At 38.6% G+C, this 19,195-nt stretch overlaps 1 protein-coding gene across 2 annotated transcripts in view; it reads right to left on the reverse strand.

The window, feature by feature from the left end:
• LOC135707696 (protein phosphatase 1L) overlaps positions 1-19,195 on the reverse strand; it is a 128,179-nt gene that overhangs the window by 19,301 nt on the left and 89,683 nt on the right. Inside the window, exon 2 of one of the 2 annotated variants that reach the window (XM_065229573.1) lies at positions 12,352-12,535. In XM_065229573.1, the coding sequence (XP_065085645.1) occupies positions 12,352-12,535 (184 nt within the window). Of the gene's footprint in view, positions 1-12,351; positions 13,324-19,195 lie in introns of those variants that run through there. The other variant, XM_065229572.1, reaches the window with a different exon arrangement.

Here is a 19,195-nt window from a genome sequence, read left to right on the forward strand (position 1 = left end):
TTTGTTGCACATCTTGCTATCGGGAGTGGTCTTGTTTTTCGATTATTTACAGATTTGAACTAATTTACACCTGAAATAACCACACATTTAAAATCCGGAAGATCATAACCGCTGGGACAATTTTATAAATCTTAATTTTTATCATCAAAAATATATGGAAGCACCAGCCAGATCACTGCAAACCCGATACAGCAAACAAAATATTCCACGTGGCTGATGATTTCACGCACCTGGGGTGAATAAATTAATCAGGAAAGGTGAAAATATTTTCCTCTTCCTATAGGCGAATCCAAAAGAAACTAAGCGATCGTTTCAGCCTCTGGCGGTTAATAGGGGAACCCTCAAAAGAGTGATGACGGTGGAAGTTTTCACCGTGAAGCATAGGAGGAGGACAATATTTTCACCTTCCTGATTAATTTATCCACCGCAGGTGCTTGAAATCATCATCCACGTGGAATATTTTGTTTTCTGTATCGGGTTTGCAGTGATCCGGCTGGTGCTTCCATATATTTTTGATAAGAAAAATTAAGATTTATTAAATTGTCCCAGCGGTTATGATCTTCCGGATTTTTAATGTGTGGTTATTTCAGCTGTAAATCAGTTCAGATCTGTAGATAATCGAAAAATACGACCACTCCCGATGGAAATTTACAAGTTGTACAATAAAATGTACATTGTTTTGAGTTTTGAAAATCGTCATTATGATGTAAACAAATGGATTGGATGACATTTCCTTTCAAAATCGGCTAGCGCACTCTACATTGATGGTGCATGAAAAGAGCCTATTAGCACAAACGAAGTGACAGACGACTAACTGGTGAAGAAATTCATTTAAATAATGTGGTTCACTGTAATAGAATTTTCTTGGAAGCTTGTGCCATCATCCACCAGATGGGTTAGTTTTTTTGTTTTGATTTGAACAAAGTTGATTTTGTGTACAATGATTCTTTGACAGTGTGCAAAGAGTGCGTATCATTTTGTCATTTTTTTTATGCATTTCAGTTTTGAGTAGAGTGAAAGAGATAGAACCAAAACATTCTAGTACTTATGGTGAAAATGCTAGTTCAATTCAGTAGTAGTGTTGCCATGTGGTACAATCCAGTAGTAGTGGTGTTGCCATGTGGTACACTGAAAAATTGCAATAGCAGGTTAGTCACCAAAGTTTTCGAGCCGCTCCGTCTGTCACTTCGTTTGTGCTATTAGAGCTTCCATTTCCCGGTGGTTTCCACCATCCCGGGATTCGGGAAATATTTGTTTGATATCCCGGGATCCCGGGAAGTCAATAAAGATAGTAAATTGTTTTAATATTCGTATGTTTCTAATTTCTTTTAACGATGTTCTGAAATGTCATGTCATCTCGTTAGAAGAATGAGTTTTTTTTTCAATACTAGGCACACCAGATTTAACGACATATCTTCATTTGAAAGACATTTAAAATCCTGTGAAGGTATTTTTTTTCATGCAGACATTTTGAAGACATTTCATGGTAAAGGGTGATACGGTCAAAATTTGGTCAAGGGAAAACGCGTGTAAATCGGTGATATCGTTTATTTAAAAAATCAAATTAAATTTCTTTTTCAAGTTCAATTAGTATAAAATTCAGGAAAAATATTCAGTTAGGCTTCCGCTTTTCCAAATCCGAATTGCCGGGCCTTACGCTTGACCCCTGCCATCAGATTTTGTACAGCCACCTTGTCCACCTTCTTCGCCGCAGAAAGCCAGTTTGCCTTGAACTGCTGCTCGCCCTTAGCAGTTTTTTTGGTCTTCTTTAGGTTCCGCTTGACAATAGCCCAGTATTTCTCAATTGGGCGGAGCTCTGGCGTGTTGGGAGGGTTCTTGTCCTTGGGAACCACCTGCACGTTGTTGGCGGCGTACCAATCCATGGCCTTTTTACCGTAATGGCAAGATGCCAAATCCGGCCAAAACAGTACGGAACAACCGTGTTTCTTCAGGAAAGGCAGCAGACGTTTATTCAAACACTCTTTCACGTAGATTTCTTGGTTGACAGTCCCGGAAGCTATGAAAATGCTGCTTTTCAAGCCACAGGTACAGATGGCTTGCCAAACCAGATATTTCTTTGCGAACTTTGACAGTTTCATGTGCTTGAAAACATCTGCTACCTTTCCCCTTCCTTTTGCCGTATAAAACTCCTGTCCCGGAAGCTGCTTGTAGTCGGCTTTGACGCAGGTTTCGTCGTCCATTACCACGCAGTCAAACTTCGTCAGCATCGTCGTGTACAGCCTCCGGGATCGCGCTTTGGCCGTCGTATTTTGTTTATCATCGCGATTTGGAGTCACTACCTTCTTGTAAGTCGATAGTCCGGCTCGTTTTTTGGCTCGATGCACGGTTGTAGACGATACACCCAGCTTATTTGCGGCATCTCGGAGAGAGAGGTTAGGGTTTCGCTTGAAACTACCGGCAACTCTCTTTGTCGTCTCAGCGGCTTCCGGTTTTCGATTTCCCCCCGATCCAGACTTCCTGGCTGTCGACAAACGTTCCCCAAACACTTTAATTACATTTGTAACGGTTGATTTGGCAACTTTTAGCGATTTTGCCAACTTTGCGTGCGAGTAGCTCGGATTTTCGCGATGCGCGAGCAAAATTTTGATACGCTGCTCTTCTTGCTTGGACGGCATTTTGACAACTGAAGAGTGAATTCCAAAATCAAAATAGGAGCAACATTCTACACACACACACCTTCAAAATGAGGGGTGTTCAGGATTTTTAAATGCAAAATTGAAAGAAATACGTCAAGTTGATATTGACCAAATTTTGACCGTATCACCCTTTACGTGAAGTTGTTTCAAGACATGCGGAAGCTGAAGCAGACTTCCGATGGATTTTTTTTTTTTAATTGTAAGCTGGCATATGATGATTTTTTGTTAAATGAATGAAGTTTTGATTTCATATTTTAAGCTTCTTCCTGAATATGTTGAATATGAATAATGTAGCCAAAATCGGATATTTCAGAATAAAACTTGATCCAATTGAATATTCACAGGACTTTACGGAAATATTCGATTAGCTGGAGATCTTTTGAATACTTCCTGATCAACGTTCAGTTTTGGGAGAATATCTTCACAATAATACTTGACCAATCTGAAGCCTTGAAAAATATCCATAGGACTTTATTGAAATCTTCGATCTGTTATCTTGAGAGAGCCAATTGAATGTTTGACCAGTTTAAGATCTTCAGATTTTCTTATCAATCTGAATTTACTAATATCTGACCAACCAGTAATCTTGAGAGACTATCTAGAAACGTTATTTGAATTTTAAGAACAGTTGAAAATCTTAAGAATAATAACACTAGTTTACAGCATTTTTGAACTCGGTAAGGTGATGATCATTTCCAATGCAAAATCCTACGCTGAATTCAATGCCGTGGTCAGAAAAAAATAAAGTAGAGCCATTTTTGAGATATACAAAAATTTTGATTTTTTGAATTTTGGACAAAAGTACGATTACTAAAATGTCAATATCTTTGGAACTAGTGCACCAATTTTAAATCTTTTTTTTTTATGAAAGTGAAGCTAAATAAATTTGCTATCGTTCACTAGAATATTATGTCTTAATTAACATTTTTAATGGGATTCAAAAAATCATTCTATAATTTATTCTTAAAGTCCATTCAAAACCGGAGAAAATGAGCCTTTAATGGATGAAATCGGTTGGAAATTGTCGAAGTTATGAGCATTTTTGTAAAACACTTAAAAATGTTGCTGAAATACAACAGCTTTAGAGTTCGTTTTCTAGGTGTCGTTGTAAGCATTCAAATCGCATGTAAAGTTTTCATGGGAGATTCTTTTCTCTACATATCAATTTGATTAAGGCATATCAGGATTTAAAACCGAGTTGATACAAAAGAAATTTATTTAGGTTTTATTAAAAATGATTGAGAATCGAATGACTTTGTCTTCGATGTTTTGAACTTGTTTCTCGAATCAGAAACCAACAATAGTCACCCATCATTGCTTCATCCCAAAACCCTTGGTAACGACGTTCCATCATCTTCATTTGTTGGTGAAAACGTTCGCCGTGCTCATCACTCTCGTCACCAAGATTTTCCGGGAAAAAATCCATGTGAGAATGTAGGAAATGTATCTTCAAAGACATATTCACACCTGTGTTCAGTGAAATAAAAGGATTTGAAATTAATTATATGTAACAAACACAATATTTTTGATTTATACCTATTTTCTCATAATTTTTGAGCAATTCATCGACGGCTTCCTCATAATCTGGGCTTCTGAAATTTCCTAAAAAGGTTGTGACAACACGCTGGAACGATTTCCACGCTTCTTCCTCATCTGGTGTCAAAACTGTATTGAATGCGGAATCATTGAACAGTTTTTTGATCTGTGGGCCAACAAATACACCTTCCTTTATCTTTGCGTCAGATAAATTTGGAAATACTGATTTCAAGTACTGGAATGCCGGCCCTTCTTTTTGCAACGCTTTGACGAAATTTTTGAATAGCCCAAGTTTTATATGTAGTGGTGGAAGTTTTATGCGTTCTTTTACCGCAAGAGGATCACTTTTAACGTTGTCTTTACCAATTGTGAAATTATCCCGTTTTGGCCAATCTTTTCGGACGTAGTGTTCCTTACGAGCTCGACTGTCCCATTTACACAAAAAACACATATATTTTGTGTATCCCTGTTGCAATCCAGTCAACATGGCAACCACTTTAAGATCGGAACAAATTTTCCAATTGTGTTGATTGTAATTTATCAAATTGAGCAATAGAGCCATTGATTCATACGTTTCCTTCATATTAACGGCATGAGCTAATGGAATAGAAGGTTTCTCATTCCCTTGATGCAGTAAAACGGCTTTCAAGCTCAACTTGCTGCTATCGATGAATAAACGCCATTCAGCTGGATCATATGGCTCACCAAACTCTTCAAACAAGCCGTTTACGTCATGGCAAAAACATGCCTTGTCCTTTGTAGAATAATATTTGTCAAATTTCTTGTGACGATTCCTGTGACAAGAAATTTTGACCTCCTTGCTCAGCATGTTGTGTTCTTTCAAGCGTGACGCCAGCAATTCGGATATCTCCTTCGATAAGTCGAGATCTCGCACCAAATCATTAAATTCGGATTGTGTAAACAATTTTGGGTTTCTTTCCAATTCCACCTCGAAGTCTTCCTCGCATTCCTCCTTGAATTCCTCCTCACTTTTTTGTAACGGTCGATTCAACAGAGGGCGCTCGTTTCCGCTTTGGATAAACAGGATACGGGACCGAACTTGAATGTGGAATAGGTTTTGTCATAGAAGCCACTTGTGGATACTCAACTGTTTTGTGACGTCCTTGTTGCTTAACTTTTGTCAAGCAGAAATAACAATCCGTTGCATGACAAAACGGTCGACGCCATATGGTGGGCATGTCAAAGGACAAATAGCGACTGACAGATAACAAATAAGTGAGTTAGTAAGTAAGACATTAACACTTATCAAAAATAGATGAAGTAAGATAATGTCGATCAGGAAAGAACAAAGCACTACCATGCTGTACATAAATTGTTTATATGAAAGTTATTCAAAAAATCAATTTACCTTGCGCCTGACATCCACCTAGCCAAGCACGTTTTGCACGAACTACATAATACTTTTGGAATCCACGGTTCGTCAAAGTCTCCAGGATCAATTTTAAAATAAAGCCTGTATGCAGTTTGCAACGAAGCAGTGAAATTGACCGATTTTGTAAATATATAGTTGCCACACGCGTAACAAAACTTTTGAGGATCATTTTTACACTTGAATTCACGTTTTGTCGTATACATCGTTAAGCAATGTTAAAGAAAGAAAGCTGTCAAATTGAGTTGCTTGCGTTAGGTTCTCGCCGAGCGGTCTCACAAACACTAGCGTAAATTATATTGTTGAAAATATCTCATTTAATTTTGCGTGATAGCTGGTAGTGTTAGTGAAATGCACCGTATGCGTACACGTCCGCAGAAAGGCTTACTGGAAGTGGTGCATGAACCTAGGAGCGGGACAACGGCCAATCTTGGAACATTCAATTTCCATGATTTTACAAAAAATGTCATAACTTCGACAATTTCCAACCGATTTCATCCATTAAAGGCTCATTTTCTCCGGTTTTTAATGGACTTTAAGAATAAATTATGGAATAATTTTTTGAATCTTTTTATCCCATTAAAAATGTTGATTAAAACAAGATTTTTATGGAAAATTCGCAGGAAAAATAAAAAATAAATGCTGTAAATTTTTAAATGACTTCAAAATAAAATTTTTAATTAAGACATATTATTCTAGTGAACGAGAGCAAATTTATTTAGCTTCACTTTCATAAAAAAAGATTTAAAATTGGTGCACTAGTTCCAAAGATATTGACATTTTAGTAATCGTACTTTTGTCCAAAATTCAAAATTTTTGTATATCTCAAAAGTGGCTCTACTTTAATTTTTTCTGACCACGGCATTGAATTCAGCGTAGGATTTTGCATTAGAAACGTTGGTCAACCACTAAGGTTCACACTTTTTATGTTGTTTTGTAAACTAGTGTAATTGATCGACCTGATGTCTTGAAAAATATCCAGAGGTCTTTAAATCTCCGACCGGCTGTATATCCTTTAAATACTCTCTAATCAAACTTCCGTCTGGGAAGGATGTCTAAACGTCGTTTTTTGAATTTTTGAACACTTGCATATCTTCAGAACATTACTTGATTAAGTTGGAAAGTCTTGAATACTATCCTGAGATATCATCACAAATCCGTGAATATCAGTTATACGAAGATTCGTGTACTTTCAAGAAGTTTCTTGAACTTAAACTCAGTTCCATGTACTCAAAGCCTTCATAAAGTTCCCTGAATATGTAGAATATTCTACGAAATCCTGGGATTTTTCGTCAACTTCTTCGAAGTTCCCAGTACTTCAAAGATTTTTCCATAGCTTACATTTTTTTAATTTTTCGATAGGTACAACTAACTGTTTGCCCAGCTTGCTGAACTTGAACGAATTTCAAATAATTCATGCGATGTTCCGTAATCATCGTCCACGAAGTGGTTTAACATTCTACGAAGTATCCTGAAAATCGATGATGGTCCCTGAACTTTTACGAAGTTCCATGAACTTCTATGAAGTTCTCTGAAATCAAATAAATGTCTCTTGACATCTAAGAAGTTCCCTAATGGGACGTGATATTATGTTTTTCAGCCATATTTCACAATAGTCCTTGCAGATCATGATGATTATGGTGGATAATTTCTCTCATGAATGTATTTGTAAAAAAATTTTGCCGTGCTTTAGGATTACATAGATTACATACTAAAGGGTAAAGGTAATGCATTAGACTGGCCCACAGAAATAAAAGTTCTAATTTTCCAAGGGCCAACCTCTATATTTGTGCCTTTGGGTGAGAAAACCATTATCGGAAAGTTTCAGCACATTTGGTTTTAAGATTAGCTGGCGCTTTTAGTTTGAATTTTGTATGGGGAATTTGGTTAAAATACATGGAAAAATGACTCTCCTACACTCTATCGATCATAAAAAAAGTTTGCTTATTCTCAATTTGATTCAGATTTTCAAAACTTGTAGTTTAAACAATGAGTAACAACCTTGCTGAAGATTGCATCACTAATCCAGTTAGTTTTATTGAGCTATTCGCTTTTGAATGTATATGAGCATTTTGTATATGAAAATTTCAACCAAATCTCCTATATGAACACTAAACCAAAAGCGCCAGTCCGTGTAACGTCAAAAAGAGCTGAAACATTCAGAGTGTGGTTATCTCACCTACTGACCCGAGCCAGGATGTTGGCCTGTTGAAAATATAAACTTTTATTTTTTAGTTGTAATCTAGTTGATACGTTTTATAAGCTGCCTGTATTTTGTCGCAATATACGAACAAAATGCACATCGCAGTTCGCGTTTGGCTTGCAACGTTAGCAGTTCAGCCGTGCCGTGTTCTGCTTCTGTGTGTGCATTTTTTTCTTCCCTTTGTTTGTGCGTGCTGGCGTTCCGCCTTCCGGACGAATGTTGTCATCGTCGTGTTTGTGCGTTGAGGTTGTGTTTCAGAAATGCAATCGAAGTGTGCCGTGGCCGCTGTTAGACGCGTGGGTTTTCGGTCGCTGGAGATTTTGGTTCTGATTTCGGCGTTGGTCGCGAGTTGATTCGGCCGATGAGGAGCTGGTGTCGCGAGTGATTGGTGATGGAAAGTGGATGCAATCCTTTTTTTCTCTGCTGAGATCCCTCTAGTTGGAGCAGCTAGAGTGTATTTCGTGGTTGATGGGGTTTGCGCTGCTGTGTGAGAACCGAAAGGCGAGAGTGCTGTTTTTAACACCGGTTGAAGAAGTAGCGCCAGCATAACTATTGGAGTTCTTCGAAATCATCGTGATGTCATGGATTCCTTTGCTACATATCGGGTGAGATCTTTCCTTTATTTTCTCGTAATCCCATTTTATTGTTACTTATGTTAGTTATACATCACACTTTACACTTTACATTTACATGCTTACATTATTAGTAATTAGAGATAAAATGTATATTTGCTTAATATAACCTTGAAATTTCAGTGTTACATCCACTTGATATTGTGAGCTGAAGAAACATAGAGCTGCATCTTATTATATGTAAAATAATTATTATTTTCATTGCAGAATATCAACTATTTCATCTATATAGATAAATTTATATTCATTATTTCATATTTAATGTTCTGATATATTTCATTTCTCTATTACATATATTTTCATTACATAAATAAATACTGGGTTGGGAGGGAGCATCAGGGTATCATTTGACCTGGAACTGGACGATTGGAGTGGTATGACAACCGGAGTCTAGGAGGGAATAAACCCTATCATTTTCTGTATCCTACCGATTCGATTGTGGTGGTGTGAATTCTACTCCAACAGTTTCAGTGAGATTGACGCGCCCTTCTTTACAAACCATCCTGTAGAAAGCTTAATAAGTATTGCGAATTGCGTTATCCGATTTGTTGGATCGTATCGTTGGAAGGAGATTCTTAAATTCCCGTGGATTTCGCGTAAGTGTCTCTGCTTACAGGTCCGCACCTCCGTTTTTGGCCCTTCATACAGCGATATTGTGAATTCAGATCGGTAGCTCAAATTGATCTTGCTGTTAAGTGGAGCTGCATACAAGACAAAATCTTTGAAGGGATGGTGGCTACCTTACATACATACATACATACATATACGAACAAAATGCACATATAAATTCAAGAATGAATATATCGATAATACTAACTTGAATCATGATACTGTCTTCAGGAAAGTTGTTTCTTATAGTTTAAGCTACTTGTGCTGAAATTCTGAGCTTAATCGAATTTGCTGAACCAAATGCTGCTATGCACGAGGGAGTGAAGAAATGTTATTTCTCCATACATTTCAACCAATATCCCCATATAAATTTTAAATCAAAAGCGCCAGCTCGTGTTGCATCCGAATGAGCTGAAATTTTCAAATAGTGGTTTTCTCACCTAATGGCACAAATCTAGGGGTTGGCCCGTTGAATAAAATGTTAAAAATTTCCTCCATATAAATGTGGGCCAATCTTGCCCATAATGCATACCTTTCAACGTAACGAATGACAGCCAGGGAGAGCTATGGAAGCCAAGATAGAAGTCGGAGATATATAGAAGTTCGTCCAGAAGGAGTAAGCATTTTACAAGCTTCCGCTCGCTAATCTAAGGAAGGACTCTAAAAACTGCAAATACTGAGTCTTTTCATCAGTTGAGACTAGTACTACGTACTTTCAACCATCTTAACAATGCATTTCAATGGTTTTCAATCAACTATCAATGATGGACATCTCACGGCACTCAACCTGATTGAATCAAAATGTTCACGGTTTGTTTCACTGCTCGATCCTATTTTTCACGAGTGCTTCTTGTACAACGATCAAATACAAAAAGTGATGTCTGTGTGCAATTCTTTTGAAAAATCAGAATGAATGGCAAACGAAGGAAGAGATATATTTCATAAGATGTGAAAGTTCAGGATTCAAATTCTGCTACAGATATTCCAAGAAAGATTTAAAGTGGTAAAAGAGTCTCAAATTAAAAAATCCCGGGGTACACGCGATCCCGGGATTTTAAAATTAATTTCCCGGGATTCGGGAATCCCGGGAAATGTAACAATCCCGGGATTTTCATCCCGGGACATCCCGGGATAGAAGCTCTACTTCCTATGCTTCACGGTGAAAATTTTCACCCTCATCACTCATTTGAAAGTTCCACTATTCACCGCCAGAGACTGGAACAATCGCTTAGTTTACATTTACAATCCAATCGCCTATTCTAGCGTTCAGAATCATAAGCATGATCGATTCTCTTAATCGATCTTCTCTTCAGTTAATAGCTCATCTGGATTAACATTTCTCTGTGAGTTTGATGTTCTTGTTGCTAGTTATTACAACCTTCTATTAGACTGTATTGGAATAATTTCGGCAAATTGGTTCACTTGACTGTGGTAATGCGAAGAGAAAATCGATGATGAGAATCGATCATCTCAGTTAGGCTCTTATGATTCTAAACGCTAGAATTATAAATCAACCCAAATATTGCTAACTGGAAACTCAGTTAAGTTAATTTACGATTTACATTTGCGCAGCTATTGAATTGTAGTTGAAAGCGTTTGGTGCGGGAGGTCCACACCTTTTTTTCGTTTTCTTTCCCGTAAAAAAATCCAATAAAAATTCAATGATTTTCATTGTCATTGTAACCATGATATTTTCTGTCAAAATATTGCACATTTTTGTCCATTACCATAAAATCACAACGAAATTCATGGTTCACAACAATGAAAATCATGGTATTTGCGTATTACCGAAGACAACAAATCAAGAAGACTGGCAACTCTTCCATTTTCTCATACGAACGGTATGAGACAGGTACAATCGCGTCATCTGCCGCTCAAAGGTAAATGCTTCGAACGAATTTGATACACGGCGAATGAGAACAACCCAAATCTGAGCTTAGTTCACTCATAATCGCCAAAAGTGCAGGAACTCAGCGATGAGTAAAGAAATAAGTGTAGGAATAAGAGAATCGATCAATGCAGATAGGACCTATTGAAATGTTTATCTAGTTTTGTCAGTTTCATCTCAAAGTATTACGCAACGCGGGAATCCCTACCAAAACATTTACTTCAAAATTTGCATATCATCATTTTTTGTTTAAAACATTCCGATCAAATCGGAGCGATATGTCTTGCTTCACGATCGGATTCAAATTAGTGTTTCCAATTCTCACCACCTATGGGCAGTCTAGTACGGGCAAGTCTTTACTACAATAGATCATATTACTGGTTGAAATGGAATTCAGTTCCAAACGGAGCGAAATTATGGTTAAATCTTATGCTTGGCATCATCTTTTGGAGTGTTTTTCAGGCTAATGGGCCGTTGACCATGAATAAATTATGTAGCATTTTAGTGGATAGATGAGGAAGTTCTACAAAATTTGTGACCGGTCATGTATCAGGTATAGTAAAATACGCTACGAGGAATGATAAAAAAATGCTACATCAGTGGCTGAATCACGCAAATTAAATTTGTACAGAGAAAGTATGTGCTTTATGCTTAGATGAACCTTTCATGGCGTCATTCTGATTATCAGGCTCCAGATCAGTAATGTTATCAAATACTCGGAATCGAAACTCTTGAAAATGCAAACTTTGATGTTATAGTGTAGGTTTATTGTATGTCAAACAACTTCGATTTTTAGATCGTGCTCCACGTATCCCATCAGGCGGATCGGTGAGCTTGACACACAGTCTACAAAATGCGCTGCTCTATGCCAAGAGGTGTCCAGAACATGACCGATATTCAAACAGCACCTTTTACGAGGCTAATGGAACCTCTTTTATGATACATGCACACATAACATTTACGTCATACATTTTAAACCTACGAACGTCTTCTTGAAGCGAGTGGGCAATTTCTTCTCTTTCTTGTCCCATTCGTACTTTGAACCACCTGGTGGTGAGCTTCTTTCGAGATTTCTTCTTACCCAAGTTTATTACCCTCGAGTCAAGAAGGGAGTTACCCAACTATTGCGGAAGCTTATGGCCATTGCAGCGCACACACTTCTAATCTACTAATTGCAGCTTTATCAAGTATCGTATCAAGCAGTAGTTATTGGGATCATTCAAGCGTATTGTTCTCGATTCTTTCGTCACCGAGATCAAGAGGCATGCTGCTATCCAATTTTAAAAATAGCTTATCGCACCGACAAAAGAAAAATCAATGAAGAGATCGTAATTTAAAAACGAGTAACAGATAATGAAGCTACGATTTTGTTGACAATTTTCCCCGCAAACAACACGTCCAAGTTTAAAATATAATATAATAAACATCTTACTCACCTATCTTCCATCCGTGGCCGGCGTCCCTGAACGGCGTACACCGCACTGTGACCCCGTTTGTCCTCCCAGCTGTGCTTCTCCGCCGCAGATGCCAGCAGGGCCAACTTGCCGGACCGGGGTCCCTTGGTGAACCCAAAGCTGTTGCTGATTTTCCCGATGAATCCTCGGCTCCATACTTCGCTCGCTTGAAGATAGAGCACAAAGACGAAAATCAACAAACCGGCTATGAGAACCTCCGGCTTAAGCAGGTAGACGCGCATCACTTTCCACACGTAACCGACCGAACTGTTGAGTGGCGATACGCCGACTGCGAACTTGGACAGGAGCTTCATGTGCGATTTGAAGAATGTTTGATAGAGGATCTTATCTTCCAGCTCGTCTTCCATTCCCCGCTGTCGATGCCCGTTGCCGAACTTCTTTTCTCATTCACTACCCACACCGAGACAGAGGGAGGGCTCGTCGCTCAGCTGATGGCGAAACAAACTGTGCTTATTTCCTTGAACCAACTTCAAGGAAGCTCCTTTGTTTGGGTACGCACAAGCAAACAGCTGAGGCCACTGGGCCAAGTAACTTCCGTTCCTAATTGGACCAAGCGGAACCTGGGCTGATTCAAGTGTTTTCCCCGTTTGCACAAGCCGTGCTTCAGTGAGTGAAAATATCAACACTCTTGAAAACGCAACGAGAGCATACCGTCGATCGTCGACCGTCCCAATAGAGATCAGTGTGCTGCGATGGGCGAGATTCAGTACGCGAACTAAATTTTTCTTCGAAAATAGACACGAAACAAATTTTGTCTCTGATGTCTACCAGGCAGAGAGCGGTGACAAATTCCGCCGACCGTCACAGAGGGGCACTTCCGGAGGGAGGGTGTTAAGGGCGGTACCAGCTTTGCCTCTTTGTGGTTAAAATGCAAATATTTCACTCGTCCCGCACTGGGCAGGTAATCCTTCCTGCTGCTTCTCGCAATCCGCGCTGGAGAACCGAATGCGGAAAAACAAACCTCCTGCCTGTCAGTCACCGATCCGGTAGGCTTTACGACTTTACTGTTTGAATCTCCGTGGCACGCAAAGGGATTTGCAATGCAATAATAGCCAGCCAACGCGCACTTCTTGGGCTCACCACCCGCACAGTTGTCCGCACGAGAACCGCGACGACGGTGACAAATTTGCCGTAAAAATATAATATTCTATCTACGCCACCACCCGAGATGCGGAATTTACAACACTACATTGCAATCAAAAAGAAGAGTTTCGAGTTCGAGTGACAGCTGCTGAGAGGTGGTGGAAGCTTGCCGTGCGCTTCCTCTCTGCACTGAGCGAGATTGTGGGTTCCGTTTGCTTTCCTCTCCCACTGCATCACCATGTCAAGGGGAACAGGTCTGGCAGTGTGTGACTCATTAGCCATCTCGTTTATTTCCTTCATCAACTCGATTGCGAATGGGAATGTAAGTTCGACGTCACATTCACTGAAATCAAGTTTATCGGAAGAGTAAAAGGGATGAGTAATGTACAGTGCCATACCTGTAATCCTTGACATGGACCAAGCTTGCACTCTCTCGGATGGTTTTTGACGTTACCGCATTTAGAGAGCGGGAGAAAAACAAACCGATATCCAGAGCCAAACTCAGTTTTTCAGCCGTCCAGAATATATCGACAAAATATTGATCGAAACTGCAACATGACGGCGTGCCAGAAGCTGAATGCAATGGACAATAATGCATATTTTAAACTATTTTTAAACCATTGATTAGGGGTGATGCACATATTATGCCACGCTCTAAGAAGAGGGGGACTATAATCATAGAGGTAACTCTAAGACCACTGGGTCCCGAAGAAAATCATTATTATTTTTGGCTCACTCAGTACCAGAACAACGGTCCCAAGCAGTCCCAAGCTATTTCACTCACCCCTGCATGTTCTGCATGAATCCACACACCCCTGATGTTATCTGTCAAACTTTCATAGCGAATCAAAACAAACATAGTGTAGTAATAGAATTTCAACTAGAATGGGTACGTTAATCGTTTGCTTGGGACCAATAGGCTACTAAAGTGGTGAGCCAATTTAAAATCGTTAGTTTCGTATTGATTGTTGCTATAATTGTGTGACAAACCATGCATTGGGTATTGGAAAAACTTCACGAAAGGGGGGAGGGGGTTAATTTTTCCTTGATTTAGAGTGACATAGTAAATGGATCGCCCATCAAATATGAAAAATGATGTCTTCACATACTTGAGGCTGTGCATTAGCAGGTTCAAGGTCCAGGATCATATTCGCCCACTCAAATCACGAGCATTAAAGGTAGTCAGAATCTCACTGGCTTCATCCGGATATGTTACGGGTGACCATGGGCGAGCCATCAGCATTGGCTTAGCTAATGGGGGTGCCAGGCCCCCTCCAGAATTATCTAGCCCCCCCTCCAGAATTATCTAGGCCCCCTCCCCCAAGAATTATCTACACACTTAATCTAGCTCGGTAAAATCTCCAACAGCCGATTACCTCGGCATTTACTTTTGCTGATATCTCTGTTTGTTAGCTGATATCTCAGCAAAATGTAATTTGTTAGCTGAGTCTCGGCATATGTTTCACTGAATCTCAGCAAAACAAATTGCAGAAATAATCGGCTGTTGGAATCTCGGCGAAAAAAATTAAGTGTGTAGACCTTTTTGACGTTTAATCGTATTTCTCTATCTAGCACATATGGATGAATGCATGGTTTGTTTTCCCACTAATCTGTTTCCCTCTTGCGCGCACTCGTTTGATTTAAATGGTGCAGTAGTGTGCGCCGATTAAACGTCAAAAAGCTCTATAGAGCTCGCTGGAGAGCTTTTTGACGTTTAATTGGTACACACTACTGCATCATCTAAATCGAATAAACGCGAGCAAACGGGAAACACATTAGTGGAAAAAAATCAATCCAATCATCTCCGTGTGCTAGATAGAGACGATTATACAAAAAGGACTATACTAAGGCTTCCGTCCCTTTTTTTTCCTTTGTTCGGGACATAACACCACTGCGACCAGTAATTTGATCTATTGTAGTATATCTCGTGTTCTTAGTTTAGTGCATGTCGTATTATTCCATCACTATTGAGAAATGATGAAGTATTCGATCTTTTTTACAGTTGCCATTCTCTCATTCATCGCAAGGATCCAACTCTAATTGAAAGGTCCCGCTATTTATACCCTTCGGAGTGTTGGAACACCCTCCAAAGGCGCGCCCCTTTGTCAGTCAAAATTGGATTCCTTAGCAACAAAAATAAGCAATGACACCGATAATGACCATGCATCAGAACAACGAATAGAAGATTAGGAATCACATAGATGAAGACTAGCTAACTCAATTTTTCCTTGTTTCAAGGTCATCCTCGGTGGACAAAGCCGAGTCTTGTCATTATCTACAAGGCATAAAAAGTAACAAGGACTAAGATGTGATCCTTTTATTACTAACTAGGAATCGGTGGTAGATCTTACATCCCGTGACGTACCACGAAAAGGTGATCTACCCCCGTCCCTTAAACAGATTCGTTCGAAAGATAAAGTATAAGCAACCGGGCGGTGGAAACTAACTGCTATTTTAAAATGGCTCACACTGGACTAGCCTATCGGTCCCAAGTACATTGATTAAGGTAACCCATTCTAGTCTAAATTCTAGTACTACACTATGTTTGATTTGATTTGAAAGTTTAAGAGATAAAATTAGGGGTTCGTGGATTTTCCTATGTTTCGAGAGGTGCATCGATTAGATTAGGACCGAAGAGAGTACCAGAGCTGAGCCAAAAAGTTGAGCACGTTTCTACGGGACCATCTGGTCTTAGAGTTACCTTGTGGGGATGAGTATCTGCATTAAAAATGGTACCGAAAACCAAAATATCATCAATTTTGGCTCACTGGAACTATTTTAAATAAGTACGATTTCATTAGCAAAAATCACGATCTTAGCGTCCCTTGGTGAAACTTTGTATGGGAGCAAGCTGTCAACGAATAGATTTAGAGTTAGACAACCCAATTTCGACAAAAACCGGGAAAAAATTAGATTCTGGACCTAGAGAAAATTTCGAGACCCCTAGACTGGACTATATTTTCAAGATAAAATACTTCAAGAACTTTTAAGAGAAAATTTGATGAAGATTCCATTGGAATTTTGAGAAGATTTCTGAATAAATTCAAGAGGTAGTTCAGAAAAAAAATCGAAGGGAGTTTTGAGAAGAACTCTAAGAGAATTTTAACAAGAACTCGGACTCCAAAATTGAATCGACTAATATGTATACAAAGCTGCCAGAGAGCAGAGCTTACACATGCCTTTTTTTAATATGTTTGATTTGGGATTTGATCCTGGACTGTTGGGGTGTGCTGCTGCCGTTTTCTTTGTTCGATCTCACTGCGAAACACATCAAATCCAACTATTTTGAACAGTAGTCTAGACAGTAGCATTCTTCATACACTTGAATTGATAGAGAAAGATTATCAACATTGAAAAGTTTGAAACACTAGAAATCAACGTGTAGAACACATGGAGAACACTTCGATCAGACGTGTGGAATTTTTTGAGTGCAGGAACAAGGAAAACGACATCTGCTAACTAAAGTCCTCTAAGGCTCTGAACCATTTGGTGGATTATTTTAACTTTTGGTTAAAATTTGACAGATGAAAAGTTATCGATTAACCCTGCTATCCGAGCATGGTTATTTCTGACAGACAAGAAGTTAAATTTTGACAACCGTGGCTCGAAAACCGGTCGATCGACAGCACGGGGATTTTCGAACATAGAAAATAACTTTCGAAATGTCACTTTTAACCACGAGTTAAATTTAACTCGGCAAATGGTTCACAGCCTAAGGCTCTGAACCATTTGGCGGATTTTTTTAACTTTTGGTTAAAATTTGACAGATGGAAAGTTATCGATTAACCCTGCTATCCGAGCGTGGTTACTTCTGACAGACAAGAAGTTAAATTTTGACAACTGTGGCTCGAAAACCGGTCGATCGACAGCACGGGGATTTTCGAACATAAGAAATAACTTTCGAAATGTCACTTTTAACCACGAGTTGAATTTAACTCGGCAAATGGTTCACAGCCTAAGTAAAAGTATGGACGTCTTTCAAAATGCACTGCTTTACTAGCTGCTTCACTCGATGGGTCAACTTTTGCAGCGCGATGCAAGTAGATGCGAGAAATGAAAAAATATTTTTCGAAGTTTGATTCGCTGGAGTGAGATTTGTTGAGCATCTAGAATTGAGATTTAGATGTGTCGCCCCCCTCGGTCCCGAAGAAACGTGCTCAACTTTTTGGCTCATCTCTGGTACTCTCTTCGGTCCCAAGCTAATCGATTCACCCCTCGAAACATAGGAAAATCCACTAACCCCTCATTTTATCTGTCAAACTATTATAGCGAATCAAAACGAACATAGTGTAGTACTGGAATTTATACTAGAATGGGGTACGTTAGTCGATTTTCTTGGGACCAATAGGCTAGTCAAGTAGTGAGCCAATTTAAAATCGTTAGTTTCGTATTGATTGTTGGTAGAACTGGCAGTTTATTCTCATATGAATTTCTGATTTTTGACACACTCGAGATTTATTGCTGTCAGTTCCACTAAAAAACGTCTCTTGGATCACCTTATGTTTGAAAAATCATAGCCCTGCCATTTATTGACGAATTTCAAATATTTTGACGCTATTTAAAACTACAGACTTTAAAAATTATTGGGTTATACATTTAAAATGTATTATGTATTGCATGCAAGTTATTCAGGCAAATACAAAAAGCCGAATAAGTGTCGATTTTGGTGCAAGTCTTCAGCTATACAAGCATCAAGTTAGACAACGTTGATATTTATACAATGTTCAATGAGCATATCAGAGCCAAAAGTTGAACAAAAACGCGTCTAGGTATTGATGCATATTACCTTTTTTCAGCACATAATTCGAGCAATGTATACTGTTATTCAGCATATATTCGAAAGATATGCTTATTTGTGGCTCAGAATTGTTGGTTGGGATTTGACTCACGGGAAATATTCGATGACGGAAAAGATGTTCACACGTCACAATTCAAAGGGAATAGAATGTAAAGAAGCCGAATATTCGATATACGCCATCCAAGAATGCATCTCCGCTACTGGAAATTGTAACAACGAAACGAACCAATGTACTGTAATCCGGGGGCAAATTGATCACTATTTAACGTAAATCTCTAAATAAATTTCTACGATAAAATAATTTAAAAAATTAATAGTATTTAAATCCATCGTCCTGCATGATTTCTCATAATATTGTTGATGTTTTGCTAATTTTTAGGAAATTTTTTATATCTTAAATTTGAAAATATCGATTTTGGGTGAAATTGAGCAACCCCTCAAATGGCTTCCCAGTGCATTTATAGTAATTGTTCTTATTAACTGTGGGTTCCCTGAATCCCTAGTGTGAAAAGTATTTTCAGCAGAAATGCCTAGTTGTAGACAATTTCATTAAAAATCACTGGTAATTTTGTGAAAAACCCTGGATTTATTGATATTTGAAACATTCTACCTTTATTTATTAAATAATTCGGATTCATTGACCCTAAGTTTAGTAAAAAAATGCTACTTGAATGGTATTAACATCAATCGTTGCAGACCTATGATCGTTTGTTTGGATGATGATATTTTATGCTACATAACTTCAGCTCTATAAAATTAAAATGTATGCAATAAAACATAATTTGTTGTTAAAAAAACCACGTCAATGCAATCATTGTTGTGTCATGATAATGTACTTTTAAAATTTATCTTGACATATATCACAGAAAATGTTATACGTGGCAGTTAAAAGTGAAACGCATAATGATTAATTTTACCCCGGTG

This window comes from Ochlerotatus camptorhynchus, unplaced genomic scaffold (assembly GCF_037179485.1).
Source record: "Ochlerotatus camptorhynchus isolate MF236.1 unplaced genomic scaffold, CSIRO-AGI_Acam_v1.1 ptg000316l, whole genome shotgun sequence".
NCBI classification, from domain to species: Eukaryota; Metazoa; Arthropoda; class Insecta; order Diptera; family Culicidae; genus Ochlerotatus; species Ochlerotatus camptorhynchus.